The following is a 16,232-nucleotide window of genomic DNA, read 5'->3' on the forward strand; positions in this document are numbered from 1 at the left end:
CACACACACGAGTATGGGGGGTGTACTCTGAGCTGTGATGTGGATTTACCCTGTAGAAGCTGGATTCTTTCTCCACATGACTTTTCTACTGTATGGACTCTACATCAAAACAAGCGTGATCTCTGCTGCAGCTGGATATTTTACAGATGGCGAGTTGGTGCTGGTCGTCTGCGTTGCGTTGCGTAGCGTGACAACTCTCTCTGGACAATCAGCGCTCTGCAAGGTTTACACGCCACGGTTTAGTCCCTACTCGACTCGCTCTGAACCACGAGAGAACAGCCACTAAACAAGAACCCGCTTCCAGAACCAGGACCTGATTCACCTGAAAAGACCAGTCCAGTAGAGAGCAGTGGAAACCCGCCAGTGGCGTCTAAAGATCCAGAGGGGACCCCAGCACTGGGCTGTGGAGCAGAAGTGTGTTCTCTGGAGAGATGAAGGACTTTCCATTACTTTGGGAACAGTTGGAGTGCAAGAAGTAAACGTACAAGAAGAGTATGAAATCGTCACAGCAATGTTGCCATATTTTGTGTAAAACTAAAACAAAAAAATATTCCAGCTGTAGCAGGGCTTTAGTCGTGTAGTTTCAATGATCTCTCTCCTTCTCTCGTACACACACACACACACACACACACACACACACACACACACACACACACACACACACACACACACACACACACACACACACACACACACACACACACACACACACACACACACACACACAGTGGAGTTGATTGCTGTAAGTGGGCAGAGTCTAGAGGGTCATGCAGATGTTTTAAAGAGATCCGGAAAAATCCAGAGAGATCCAGAGAGGGGCCAAAAATCCAGAGTTTAGCTCTCGCTTAAATCAGCTTTAAGTCCAGGCCGCTGTCGAACTGCTGTCACACTCTCCTCTGTCCCTCAATCTGTCCTTCATCCCACTGTCAGACGCCAGAGAGGTGGGCCCTTTGTGGACACACACAAACACACACGCGTGTAGAGTAGTGGCTGAACACTCGGGGGCAGCAGTAAATCCGGGTACAGCTGTCTCTCATACAGTGTGTGCACCACATATTAAACGTGATTGTGAAGTTCTCCACAGTTTCACATTTCCATGAGTGTGTGTGTGTGTGTGTGTGGGATGCTCCTCTAGCGGCTGCTGTTCTTGATGGCTTCCTTGGCGGCTACAATCAGAGGTGTCAGGCTGGACAGAGGCTTGGCAAGCTTCAGGAACGAATGCTGAGGGAATAAAAAGATGCAAAAACAAATCAATAAAATCAGAGTTTACATCTTTTAACAATGTTATTTAACGTATTTAAGTAAATACACAGCCCAGTCCCATTTCTTATATTCCCCCTTAATGAGTTACAGGGTGTAGGGGTTAGCTGCCCTCCCTGTGGCTTTCTTAAATGCACATGAATTAACTCTTTGACCTTGTATTTAACTTAGGCCCAATTTATATTTCTGCTTTGATCCTACGCCGCGGCCTGACGTGCTCCTCTCCAGAAATGTAACTCCGCGTGCCGTGGGCGCAGACCGCAGCCTGTGATTGGTCAGTAGTCGAAGGAACATTGTTGAAGTTGAACTGAAGTAGTACAGGAACATGAGCTCCTCCCCTCCTCCACACACAGAGACACAGACAGCAGCACATTCACAGACAGAGACCTCCTCAGACACGGGGTGGACGTCAGGGACCAATCAAAATGTAGAACAAAGATAAAACACGGACGTCTTCTTTCCTGGCACCTCATGTAAAATCTGCTTCATCCCAAACAGCACCCCACTCCCTAAATAGTGCACTTCGTTGTGTACTACAGAGTGTAGAGCAAGACGTTTGAGATCACTGCTCTATGTCTACAAACTACTGCTGTATACGACATCACCGTCACACCGCACAACCCTAAAGGAGACGTGATCCACTGAAACAACACAGAACTGAGACAATACACAGTGTTTAAAGGAACTCTACCTGTAACAGTTCTTTAGCCGATCCTCTGCGGTCCACGTCCATCTCGAGGCAGCGGTTGAGAAAGTCTCTGAAGACCGAGGACAGACGCTCTGGGTTCTGCAGCTCTGGCGTCCCGTTAGTGGCGATCAGGTACAGCGCCTTCCAGTGGACACACACATAAATGCACTTAGATACACACAGTTATTCGTGTTTACATTTATAGGGTGCAGTTTAAAGAAAGAGAAAACATCTGGTAAAAAGGTGCCACTGCTGAGACACTGGGTCAGAACCAGCCCCTGTGGACCTGATGGACTGGGTCAGAACCAGCCCCTGTGGACCTGAGAGACTGGGTCAGAACCAGCCCCTGTGGACCTGAGAGACTGGGTCAGAACCAGCCCCTGTGGACCTGAGAGACTGGGTCAGAACCAGCCCCTGTGGACCTGAGAGACTGGGTCTGAAACAGCCCCTGTGGACCTGAGAGACTGGGTCTGAAACAGCCCCTGTGGACCTGAGAGACTGGGTCTGAAACAGCCCCTGTGGACCTGAGAGACTGGGTCTGAAACAGCCCCTGTGGACCTGAGAGACTGGGTCTGAAACAGCCCCTGTGGACCTGAGAGACTGGGTCACTGTGGGATGTGATGTTACCCTGAGTGGGTTTTCGTTGAGATATGGCGGCTCTCCCTCCACCATCTCGATGGCCATGATTCCCAGAGACCAGATGTCCACCTTCGGACCGTACGCCTTTCGGGTCACAACCTCCGGAGCCATCCAGTACGGAGTCCCCACCATAGTGCTGCGCTTATTCTGCTCAGGAGTGATCTGAGCACAGAACCCAAAATCCGCTACAGAGAGAGAGAAACGCACAGAGAGAGAGACGCAGAGAGCGAGACGCACACAGAGAGAGAGAGAGAGAGAGAGAGAGAGAGAGAGAGAGAGAGACACAGAGAGAGATAACAAAAGAAAAGAAAAAGTACATCTCATTAGTCTATAAATTCTGAAATAAAATGTGTCAGGTTCATTCACTTTAGTATGTGTGTGTGTGTGTATGTATGTCTCACTCAGTTTGACGGATCCGTCCATTCCCAGCAGGATGTTGTCGCTCTTGATGTCTCTGTGGATCACCTGATTGGAGTGAAGGAAGTCCAGAGCCTGCAAACACTATTATACACACACGCATTACTCAGCTTACTCGGTTAAATCATGTGCAGTAAACTGGTCCCTGTGTGTGTGTGCGTGTTACCTCTCTACACACTGCAGCGATCTGTCCCTCATCCATACAGGTTTCTGTCACAACATCAGTGAGAGAACCACCGGCTAAATACTCCATCACCACCCACAACTCATCCCCCACCAGATAACTGAGAGAGAGAGAGAGAGAGAAGTTTAGGTATTAGATGCTATAACATATTGTGTGTGTATTATATATTATTTAAGCTACAGAACACGAGAGGGAGTGTGTTATCATGAAATAACAGCAAGGCTGTGATGCGGCGCATCTACTGCTTTTAAACAGTTCGGTAATAATTTGTGAAATATATAAACAGAGCTGTGAAAGTGGTGTCAAGAATGTTTATGAAATCAGTAAATCATTCCACCAAATGATAGTTCCTCAACAAGTAGCTTGTTGCTACGTCACAGTAACGAACTCCACAGCACTGCACTCAACGCCCAGATTGGATCAGCTTCAGCTCCCCACTACAGTATCACTAACACCTCACTACAGTATCACTGACACCTCACTACAGTATCACTGACACCTCACTACAGTATCACTGAAACCTTATACAGTATCACTAACACCTCACTACAGTATCACTGACACCTCACTACAGTATCACTGAAACCTTATACAGTATCACTAACACCTCACTTCAGTATCACTGACACCTCACTACAGTATCACCGACACCTCACTACATTATCACCGACACCTTATACAGTATCACTAACACCTCACTTCAGTATCACTGACACCTCACTACACTAACACCTCACTACACTATCACTAACCCCTCCCTACTCTATCACTAACCCCTTCACTAACACCTCAACAAGTTCACTAACACCTAACAGTTCCTCAACAAGTAGCTTGTTGCTACGTCACAGTAACGAACTCCACAGCACTGCACTCAACGCCCAGATTGGATCAGCTTCAGCTCCCCACTACAGTATCACTAACACCTCAATACAGTATCACTAAAACCTCACTACAGTATCACTGACACCTCACTACAGTATCACTGACACCTCACTACAGTATCACCAAAACCTTATACAGTATCACTAACACCTCACTTCAGTATCACTGACACCTCACTACAGTATCACTAACACCTCACTACAGTATCACTAACACCTCACTTCAGTATCACTGACACCTCACTACAGTATCACTAACACCTCACTTCAGTATCACTGACACCTCACTTCAGTATCACTGACACCTCACTTCAGTATCACCGAAACCTTATACAGTATCACTAACACCTCACTTCAGTATCACTGACACCTCACTACACTATCACTAACCCCTTCACTAACACCTCACTGCACTAACACCTCACTACACTATCACTAACCCCTCCCTACTCTATCACTAACCCCTCAATACACTATCACTAACACCTCACTATCACCTCACTACAGTAGTGAAACCAAGCCGTGCATAACACTTCTAATATAACACTATCCATATTGAACCATGGCTTCATTAATTAATTGTAAACAATTTGTGCTTTTTGTGGGTTTTAAACCCACAGTCATGACTTACATGTAATATTAGTGCACAATGTAGGGAATCTCTGAATCTCTGATGGGTTTTCTCTCTGTTCCCTGCGGGCATCTGTTTTCTCTTGTTTTTCTTATTGTTGGTTTTGTATTTTAACTGAGCTTCATCTCAAGGCATTTATTTTTGTTTTAGTTTCTTGTTTCATGCTTTTTAAATTAAAGATAATTTGTTACTTAAAATTTTACACATAAAACTACACTGAATAAGATCTTACTTTGTATTTGTGTTGAATTAAACTCTAGCGCCAGTCACTGTCTCCATGGTTACAGGAAAAGTTAAATTACATGTTTATAACTGTGAATAGGTAATTGGTAGGTGATTTTTATCGGTATTAATCAGGAAATAAACTGAAGTCAATTTTTTGGTGTGAAACTTGAGCTGATGATTATTTAGTGGTGAAAAATGTAATGACAGCTGCAGAGCTGTAAGCCTCGGTTCGGCGGAGTGATACAGTGGTAGTGAAGAAACCGGGCTGATATTTGATCAACCAATAACAGTATTGAACAGACTCTGTGTGTGTGTGTGTTACCTGTCCAGGTAGTTGACGATGTTGGGGTTTTTGTTTTCCCTCATCACTAGAATCTCGTTAATGATCAGCTCTTTTTTCGGTTGCTGCTGGAGATTCATCTGCTTTATAGCGACCTGAGAGAGAGAGAGAGACACACACACACAAAGAGAGAGAGAGAGACACACACACACAAAGAGAGAGAGAGAGAGACAGAGAGAGTGAGAGAGACAAAAAACAGGAATGATGTAATATGAAATGGGACAGTATGATAGTGTGTGTGTGTGTGTGTGTGTTACCTCTTGTCCCGTGGCGATGTCGATGGCTGTGTAAACCGTCCCCGACGCTCTGTTGAGAAAACAGAGGGTGTTAGGAGATGTTTTGGAGGAGAGCGGAGAGTCTCCTGATCATTTCTGACACTAAGAGCTTCTCCTCCTTCTCCCTGTCTCTCCAGTGGCGGCCACCAGGTGGCAGCACACACTCACAAACCCAGCCTTGTGCTCCGTCAGCGTCAATAATACAGGAAGTGAGAGTCCGAATCTACAGAGAACTCCTCCAGTGCGCCTCCAGGGGGCGCTCCCCTTCACACGGCCGGCCCTCAGCACTGATCTCGGACCTGCAGCTTTTAACCCTTCACATGCTTTTACTGTTTACACACAGTATTTTCTCTCTCCCTTTCACCTCATTCCCCTTCATTTTCTCTTTTTCTCTGTCTCTCTCCTCATTCCCCTTCTTTTTCTCCCCACCTCTCTCTGATTTTATCCATGTCTGTAGCATTTTTTCATTTCATCCGTTCTCTCTGTTTTCATCTCTCCCCTCTTCCTCTGCACTGCCCTCTAAAAGTCTCTCTCTCTCTTTGTGTGAGTGTGTGCGTGAGAGAGAGACTCACCCCTGTCCTATTTTCTCAAAGCGTGTGTATTTCTTCTTTGGGTCACCGACACTGACGATGCTCCCTGGAAGAAAGAAAAAGAGGAATATGAGACAAACACACACTCACACTCACACTCCAAGCAGGTGTCTGTTGGGGCCCTAACCGAGACCCTCCTGCTAAGAGTTTTTACCCAGAGTGCAAAGCAGCACTGATGTTCTTGGACAGCTCATGCAGAGAGGGACCTCTATGTGTGTGTGTGTGTGTGTGTTTCCCTACCAGAAGTAGGACACACTTAGTCTTAGCGTTGATGTGTGATTTTATATGCGTTTGTGTGAATGTGTGTATGTGTTTTTATATATTTCTGAGGACCTGATGTATTCACAAGAATAGGAACATCTCACGTTTATTTTACTGTGATGGTCTTCACAACTTCTAATGCGTTTTAATTGTTTTGTAACTAAAACTGGTGTTTAATGTGAAAACTAAAGAGTGAAATTGTTTACTTAGGTAATTAATGTTAGGTGGGATATAATGTTTATTAGACACAATAACCATTATTTCACTGGAATGTCCTCATAAGTATAGCAGAACCAACATGTGTGTGTGGTTATGTTTGTGTGGAGTGTGTGAAACTCCAGATTCTCCTCTCACTGGCCACTTTATTAGAAACACCCCACAAACTCTGATCCTTCAGGACACACACACACACACACACACACGACCGTACTGAGTCTCTCGAGAATTTCCTCGTCGGTCATCTTGGATTTCTTCCTCTGCCGGTCAGTGTGTCTGTACAGAGTGCTGGACGTCGTGTCCTCCGCCGGCGCCTGGGACTCCGGGGTCGTGACCTCTTTAACGGGGGCAGGGGGTGGGGCTGGCTCGATTACAGAGCGAGTGTATATCTGAGGAGAACAGCATTGTGGGTTAAACCACACCAACTGGGATTCCTTTGCCTCAGACAGGAACTTTACACAAGAGTCCTACATCAAAACGAGTCCAACATCCAAAAGAGGTCCTACATCAATTAGAGTCCTACATCAATTAGAGTCCTACATCAAAAGAAGTTCAACATCAAAAGATGTCCTACATCAATTAGAGTCCTACATCAAATAGAGTCCTACATCAAAAGAGGTCCTACATCAATTAGAGTCCAACATCAATTAGAGTCCTACATCAAAAGAAGTTCAACATCAAAAGAGGTCCAACATCAATTAGAGTCCAACATCAATTAGAGTCCAACATCAAAAGAAGTTCAACATCAATTAGAGTCCAACATCAATTAGAGTCCAACATCAATTAGAGTCCTACATCAAAAGAAGTCCAACATCAATTAGAGTCCTACATCAATTAGAGTCCTACATCAAAAGAGGTCCAACATCAATTAGAGTCCAACATCAATTAGAGTCCAACATCAATTAGAGTCCAACATCAATTAGAGTCCAACATCAATTAGAGTCCAACATCAAAAGAAGTTCAACATCAAAAGAAGTTCAACATCAATTAGAGTCATACATCAAAAGGAGTCCTACGCTGATAAAAGTCCCCTAAAGCAACTGTGTACTCACTGATTTGGTGTGTTCAGGTCGGGGGGCGATGATGGGTGGCACCTCATCGTCATCTTCTTCTTCTTCTTCATCCTCTTCCTCCTCTTCCTCATCTTCCTCCTCAGAGACAGGGGGAGCCAGAGGGGGCTCGGAGGCTGTTTTAGCTCCCTGCTGCTAAAACACACACACACACGTTTTTTATATTGAATATATAGTGAAATATTTACATTCACACACTCAGTGTAGAATATTTAAAGAACTATCACTGACACCTAGTGGCCTGGATGTGTCAGAGATTCTGTAGCAATTCTATATTAAACATGGTTGCCCACATGCTGGGGACCCACTCTACAGAACATAAACTGGTCCATTCTGGGACGAGAGCGTTCACAGGACCCTCTGTGAGCTACACTTTACATAAAAAAATCATCTGTGGATGACTGGACCACCAGGGGGCAGCACCACAACCCGAGAGTTCAGCCACAGGAAGAAGGAACAGGTTCATCATTAAAACTACCGTGTGATCTAAACACCAACACGGGAGACGTTTAAACACACACACACACACACACACACACACACACTTTCTGTGTTTCACTGGAGTGAAAGGATAGTGATGGATAAAAACACCATCAAAACAACTAGGATTTAACACACAGCAGAATTGTCTACACTTAAAAATGAAGGTTCTACAAGGGCTCCTTATTAAAGGAAATGGCTCTCTGTAGAACCCTGAACACTCGAAGAACCTTGTGTGTGATTAAAGGGTTCTGCATCATGAAGGGGTTCTTCAGACTGATGGAGAATGTGCTGTAGATAGTTCTATTCGGCACCTTTTATAGAAGTGTTCTATACGACACCAAAAAAGGCTCCACAGTTGTAACAAGTTGTAAAAGGTGCCGTACAGAACCCCTTCTCTAAAAGGTGTCGTACAGAACCCCTTCTCTAAAAGGTGTCGTACAGAACCCCTTCTCTAAAAGGTGCCGTACAGAACCCCTTCTCTAAAAGGTGCCGTACAGAACCCCTTCTCTAAAAGGTGTCGTACAGAACCATCTACAGCACAGTCTCCATCAATTTCCTTTAATAAAGAACCGTTGTAGGACCATCACAATTAGGAATGTAGTTATAGGTCAGAGGGTCTTTGAACCACACACACACACAGAGACACACACAGAGACACACACAGACTCTGTGGCAGCAGAGGGACAGCATGAAAATCCTGTAATGCACTAATATAAAAACATGACTTTGCAACAACACAAACAAACAAACAAACAAACAGGAGCCTGCGGAAGCAGCATGAGGTGAGAGTGGCAGTGGTTTTCACGGAGCAGTGAACGCCGCCATATGTCAGACTCTCAAACCTGTTCCACAACCACATTTCTGACAGATTCCAGCAGCGAGAAGGCGACGCTGGAGACAGATACGCGCCTCTCCACCGTGCTGCTCCTCGCTGACGGACGCGGAACAGGAAACTGTGGGAGGTTTAGGGAAATTCCCCTTTGGGAGTGGGGTGTGGGGGAGGAGGGTGTTTGAGTTCACACAGGTTGACTCCGGAGCGGCTTTAGCCTGGAACCGGATGTCTACAGAAGCACTGTCACTGCCCACGGCTGATATCTATGGCTTTAGATTCGAAGCAGATCGATGAGTGGAGCTGTGACCAAATAGTGCCAAATGGTGCTCCTCTGGGTTTAGTGCATTATAAAATTTGGAAAGGGGGATGATTCATTTTAATTTTAATTAAAGATGTGTAATAAGCAGTAAGCCAAGTGACTGTGCAGGAAATAAAACAGAGGTCCAGCTGCAGAGTTCCGCCGCTCGGCTACTTTCGCAAGAAACTGGTAAATTTCCAGATATTACTGTGTTTTGAGGATTTTTACCTGTGGAAACTTCAAATATACATTCATTTGGATAAAAAAACCATTTTAGTAAAATTATAAGCAAAATACACAGTGACCCAATACAGTGGGATGTCTTGGCTCCTACAGTGGGTGCTATAGAGCATGTGGAGGCCTGCAGCTGGAGACAGGTAAGCGTCTGTTGCCAAATAGTGCTCCTATAAGTTTAGCACAGTGTAAAGCCTGGTGAGGGCTGTAGTTAATAAAGGTGAGGTCTGATGTTTATAATATATTTATATATATGTGTTATGAATGTTGAGTAGAGATTTGTGTACCGTTAATGAGTGTAAGCAGTAAAGTAAACAGGCATATGACTGTTGCCAAATAGTGCCCCATTGCTGTAGTGCAGTGTAAACCTGGTAAATTCTGTAGTTTTAAAATGTAGTAATAAATGTGTTCTAAACGCTTAATAGAAATCTGTATAAAGTTAATGACTGTAAGCAGTGAGCTGTGTAACTGTGCGTAAAATAAACTGGCACGTGCTTCTTGCCAAATAGTGCTCCTACAGGTTTAGAGCAGTGTAAAGCCTGGTGAGGGCTGGAGAGATTAAATAAAGTTTTACCTGGTCAAATAATGCGCTGCAGGTTCTAAGGCTGACCGGAGGCCCGGAGGACAGGAGGCGGTTCTGAATGGTGATAGAGGTCGAGAACGGAGGGATATTTAACTCAACACACACACAAACACACACAGCATCCCAACACCACAGATGGAGTCGCAGCGGAAAAGGAGGGATCTCAGGAAGAGAGCGAAAGAGGAAGAGGGAAGCAGGAAGGGTAGGGCCGGACCGATACATCGCTCAGCCAATGAAAACAGTGATGTTCATTCATTTAAAGCACAAATATCAAACAATATTTTACATTTCTGTAGGAAGAGGGAATATAGCTTTCAGATGAACCCACACGGGGCACTCATAGACTCAGTAGACTCAGTAGAGTTTGTTCCTTCCTTGTTGCAGTGTCCAGCTCTCACTGGATTTTTTCGTCGGCCACCGATCTAAGGAGCGTTTGAACCTCTTTAAAAGACAACGGCGTAATTTTTTGAGTCGGATAAAAACAAACGTGATCTCTGCTGCAGCTGGAGATTTTACAGATGGAGAGTTGGTGCTGGTCGTCTGTGTTGCATGGCGTAGAGTGACGACTCTCTCTGGACAATCAGCGCTCTGCAAGGTTTACACGCCACGGTTTAGTCCCTACTCGACTCGCTCTGAACCACGAGAGAACAGCCACTAAACAAGAACCCCGACCAGGAGCAGATTTAGTCGAGTTCAGTAGGGACCCTACAGTGAAAAGCACCAAGTGTTTAAACTGTAATAATATAAGAATGCATATCTTCTTCAACTGATATCGACACATCGGTCAGACCCTGGGAGAAAGAAGGGACAGCGTGGGAGAGAGAGAGAGAGAGAGAGAGAGAGACAGGGAGGGGAAGGAAGTGGAGGGACTACATCTACGAGGAAGGAGACAGGATGGAGGGAGGGAGGGAGGGAAGGTGGAGGCAGCAGAGGGAAGAAGAACAGCCCCAAAATGAATGGATCTGTTACAGTGAGACGAGTGAAAGCTGCATCTGTCCGCGACAGTGGTCCACTAACATACTCTAACATTACATGAAGGTGTCCACTAGGGGGCAGTGAAAGAATGTGGCGCTGTGTTGAACAGGAGACGCGAACACTCTTCTAAACACTGATCCCATCTACTCCCGGTTGTTTCGGGTGGAGTATGGTTATGGTCAGGAGATCTATGCTGATCCATGCCTCCACCACCTCAATCACCTTCTACCCCCTGCTCCCCCACAACTAACCCCCATCACCATCTCTGCTCCACCCCCTGAGTGAGTGAGAACTTAAAAATGACTCAAAACATTTATATTCAGAAGAATGTTTGGCTCTTAATGAACCTGCTGATACTTTTATCATTTATTTATTTGTTTCTCTTTCTCTAAAAAAAATGTTTACACTTTATTTATTTCAAATGTAAAGTGTGTTACAAATAAAATGTATTCTTCTTCTTCTCATTATTATTAACATTAATATTATTATTACTCTCATAAAAATCAGTAAACAGTGTTTATAAAAGTGTTTATCTGTTTTTTCTACTGTTCTCAATACAGCGCAGCACACATGAGCTTTACACTCATCCCTGAATGAACCAGTTTATTCTCCACAGAGTGGGTCCCCTACACTGTGTTTAGTAAAGCGTCTAGATACATCCAGGCCACTAGGTGGCTCAGATGAACCCTCTAAACTCAAGACAGAACCCAACTAATCCTCACCAGCACTAAGACCCTGAAAGCTGTTCTGTCGGAGGAGCAATAGTCTCCTGAGATCTCAGCGAGAAACTATCCTCTGAGATGTTCCCCACCCGACACCAACACCGTGGGTTCATAATCGTCCAGAAAAAGCCTCTGGACTTTTAGATGTTTATATTTATACTTATTTATATATTGCTTATGATCTGGTGAATATTCTGTCGATCAGAGTCTGAAACAGAGTTACATCACAACAAGCTTCAGGCCGAGAGAGATAGAAAGAAAGAGAGAGAGAGAGAGAAAGAGAGAGAAAGAAAGAGAGAGAAAGAAAGAGAGAGAGAGAAAGAAAGAGAGGAGAGAAAGAGAGAAAGAAAGAGAGAGAGGAGAGAAAGAGAGAGAGAGAGAGAGGCAGAGAGAGAGAGACGCCCAAAGAGAGCTGTCAGTCATGATCAGGAAAGTGATCAGGGGTTAGCATTGCTGCAGGTGAGCGACTCATGAATCATTTGACTAATAAACTAATTCATAATTTGATTCATGAACCATGAATCTATTCAATCATAACTCATGAATCAATTGACTCAAAATCATGAACCAACTGACTCATTACACAATGAATCATTTGACTCATAACTTAAAAATCTTTTAACTCATAACTCATGAATCATTGAATCTTTTGGCTCACAACTCATGAATCATTTGATTCATGGAGCTAAATCAGCAAGCTCAAGCTCAGACTGGGGTTAAAGGTCATTAGAGGATGACTCACCAGAGTGTTAGCCGCTAGGTATCCATGAGCCGATTTATCTGAAAGACACAGGTCAGAGGTCAGGAGTCAGATTTAGAATCAAAAGATTCAAACAGAAAGGTTACAATGAGGCGATAGAATCAATTACAATCAGTGTGACAATATAATAGGAATGGGATGTGTGTGTGTGTGTGTGTGTCTGACCTCCAGAAGTGAAGCTCATGTAATTTCTGGTTGTTGACGGTCTCTTTTGAGTCATAGAACTTAAGCACGTCAATAACGGCCTGAGATTTTTCTTCTGTTCCAGTTTAGTGATGTTAGACGTCTGGAGTAATCTCGCCCACTGCTCTGGGATACCCTGAGAGAGAGAGAGAGAGAGAGAGAGAAGTAAAGATTTAAATGTATTTTGACTATCAGTGGTGGAGCAAAACTAGTTGAGCAACTAATGTGACAAACACAAATTGTGTTTATGTGTGTGTGTTTAGCTGTGTGTGTGTTTAGGTGAGTGTTTGTGTGTGTGTGTGTGTGTGTGATGAACTTACAGTGAACTCTCCAGTGACAGCATCGAATCCTACGTGAATGGTGTGTTCAAAATCAGACGGTAGTGAAATCTCAGGTCTTTCTTTCTCTTTCTTCTTATTCGCTGCAAACACAAACACAGAGATCAACACACACACACACACACAGCTAGCTCAACACAGACAGGGGCCGTGTGTGAGAGAGTGAGCCTCTGTGGTCCCTGACCAGACCTGTACCACCCCCCTATGGTACAAAGGACCTCCACCCAAGTGAGTGTGTGTGTGTGTGTGAAGGGTCTGTTCCTCACTCTTGTCTCCCCCGGGGAAGATGGAGCGCAGCCGGGCGGATTTCTTGTTCTTCTCCTCTGGAGCCATGGGCAGCGGTTTGGATGAGTGCAGGAGGAGTCGCGAGAGCTGCTGCTCATTCTCAATGGCGGAGCGGGCGGCTTCTCCTCAATATCAGCACTATCAGACATGATTAACACTCAGCACGGCCTGGGGGGGGGGGGGAGAGAGAGAGAGAGAGACTCTTTAAAACCAAGACAAAGAAACCAGGTTCAGCGGTTTACAGGTTATAAAGTAATCACAAATTATACATCAACACAAACCAATCAACAGTAACAAAGCTACATACACACGTGCACACACACACCACACACAGAGACTCACACAGACACAGAGTATTGGTATTCAGTGACACACTTGTTTGCCAGAGTAAATGAGGAATGTAAGTGAACTTCCCCCTTGTTCATATGATGTTTACACAATGTGGAGATCACACACACACACACACAGGAGTGTGTATCATGCTGTGGAAATCAATTGTAATTAACCTGTGACCTGTTGATGTAATGGATGTGTCACATCGGAAGCCTGAATAATTTTCCATTAGCACTGTCAGCAGTGGTGTGTGTATGTGAGAGAGAGAGAGAGGGGAAGACTGAAAGTCCGTGAGACTTGGTTGTGAGAGACTGTCTAGCAGTTCAACATTAGTCAAATAATAAGGACAGAAAAGGGCCTGCAGGGTTTTGTACTTGTTTAAAGAGCTCTGTGAGGACCTGAGGTAGTAAAAACAGTTGAAAGTTGACAATCAGTTGTTTGGTTGCCATAAAATGGTGCTTTTGTTACCAAATTCAGTTTTTAAACAAACAAAACCCCAGAAGAGCTGATAGTGTGGTTAGCACTGGATACAGGGCTGTAGTAAAACACAGGTAGAACAGGTGGAAATACAGAGGTCCTCACAAAACCAGTAATACAAAACAAAATAGGGCTCTATTTTGCCCAAAGAAGCTGATTTACATAAAACCAGTCACCAGCATGACATTCATGAAATAAACCTCTGAGTGTGTGTCTGTGTCTCAGAGTGTGTGTGTGTGTGTGTGTGTCTCTCTGTGTGAGTCTGAGTGTGTCTGTGTGTGTGTCTCTCTGTGTGTGTCTGTGTCTATATGTGAATGTGTGTCTCTGAGTGTGTGTCTGTGAATGTGTGTGTAAAATTCTTACCATTACATCAACAATATCAAAGAGAATGGTAGAAAGAAACATTTCCATGGAAACCAGGTACACTCTGTCTGTCTGTCTCATTGTCTGTCTTTCTCTCCCTAGGGAGCAAGTGTTTGAAAGAGGAAGTATGAATGAAAAGTGAGAAAGTGAAAGCGTTCCTGACTCTGACATTTCTGACTGCAGCAGTGTCCCGATTCCTGAGAAGATAAATCATCACCTACGTGTGTGTGTGTGTGTGTACTGTGCGTGGGGGTATTAAGGTGTTTTCCAGCTCTTCCTGCACTAGGTGTGGCTGTAACTGTCACTTTTCAAGCCAAACAAGAAGCCAAACACACACATGGCGAGAGGGCCTGTAAATATTAATAACTAAATAACACCACTGCAGGTTAAAGGGTTAATAAAACTCTCACTAACTCAGTGTGAGCCTCAAGGATGTGGTAACCACAGCAACAGCATCCTCCCCTCATCACTAGCTCAGTGTGGCACCCGGTGCTAAAGCTAACGCTAACACTACAGCTAACACAGTCCAGGATTGAGTCCAGCCAATCAGAGACAGTGGCTCAGCAAATTCTCACTGAGAGAGAGAGAGAGAGAAATGAGTGAAAGAGGGAGAACAAGAGAGAGACAGAGGGAATAAGAAAATGTGAGACTGACAAACAAGAAGAAAGAGAAAGACAAAGAACAGAGAAAGAAAGGAGTTGACCTCCATTTTAAAAAACATCATCCTCATCATCAGCAACACACACACACTACACACACACACAACACACAGCATGTGAGAACAGGCTTTAACACTGAGCACAAACCTGTTCTACTGTCACCACGGTGACGATGACATCATCGTGCTCCGGTGTCAGAGAGAGAGCAGCTCATGCGACCTTTAACCTACTACACACTCCCTGGCCACTTTATCAGAAACACCTCACCTGCAGCTGCAAATACAGTTCCTCAGTGAATCACCCGCCCCATGTTTCCATCAGTTTTGATAGGAAGCAAGGATACTTTGTCAGTGAGGGGCACTGTGTCTGAATTCAGCTCCAGAGACAGAGCAACACTGTTTGCAGTTTGTAGCCTACACTGCCCCCTAAAGACAACCACCCCCTGATATACTGCATCATCTTCATTCATTCATTCACTGTCTGTAGCCTTTTATCCAGTTCAGGGTGGCAGTGGGTCCAGAGCCTACCAGGAATAACAAGGTGGGAACACACCCTGGAGGGGGCGCCAGTCCTTCACAGGGCGACACACTCACACCTACAGACACTAGTCTCCAATCAACCTACCAACGTGCGTTTCTAGAGAGTGGAGAAAACCAGAGCACCCAGAGGAAACCCACGCAGATACAGAGAGAACACAACCACATTCATCACAGCCAGTCACCCAGAGGAAGCCCACGCAGACACAGGGAGAACACATCACACTCCTCACAGACAGTCAACCCGGAGCAGGACTCGAACCCACAACCTACAGGACCCTGGAGCTGTGACAGAGGCACCATCTACTTCTCCACCGTGACGCCCCGTGGTTAATAATAATAACTGTTTTTTTTTTTTATAGCATCTGTTCCCATGGGTTGTAAAGAGGACAGCTAAACATTCACATAAAGAATAAAACACTATTAAAACAGAACTTGTTACCTGGTTAAAAGCTAATGCTACTTCATCTCCCACAAACTACAGCCATTTAGCT

The 16,232-nt window shown here is 44.7% G+C and overlaps 1 protein-coding gene across 1 annotated transcript; it reads right to left on the reverse strand.

The window, feature by feature from the left end:
- Window positions 1–673: 673 nt before the first annotated feature.
- LOC136684325 (serine/threonine-protein kinase PAK 3-like) lies at window positions 674–15,422 on the reverse strand. The gene is given in 19 exon segments (XM_066659145.1): window positions 674–1,221; window positions 1,952–2,089; window positions 2,576–2,772; window positions 2,989–3,088; window positions 3,171–3,288; window positions 5,248–5,360; window positions 5,523–5,571; window positions 6,113–6,176; window positions 6,822–6,996; window positions 7,660–7,812; window positions 10,099–10,161; window positions 12,547–12,584; window positions 12,730–12,751; window positions 12,753–12,814; window positions 12,817–12,883; window positions 13,068–13,168; window positions 13,352–13,444; window positions 13,447–13,538; window positions 15,350–15,422. Coding segments are annotated over 18 exon segments (1,716 nt in total). The 5' UTR covers window positions 13,520–13,538; window positions 15,350–15,422; the 3' UTR covers window positions 674–1,131.
- Window positions 15,423–16,232: the final 810 nt, after the last annotated feature.

Source organism: Hoplias malabaricus, unplaced genomic scaffold, assembly GCF_029633855.1.
Source record: "Hoplias malabaricus isolate fHopMal1 unplaced genomic scaffold, fHopMal1.hap1 scaffold_260, whole genome shotgun sequence".
Classification (NCBI taxonomy): Eukaryota; Metazoa; Chordata; class Actinopteri; order Characiformes; family Erythrinidae; genus Hoplias; species Hoplias malabaricus.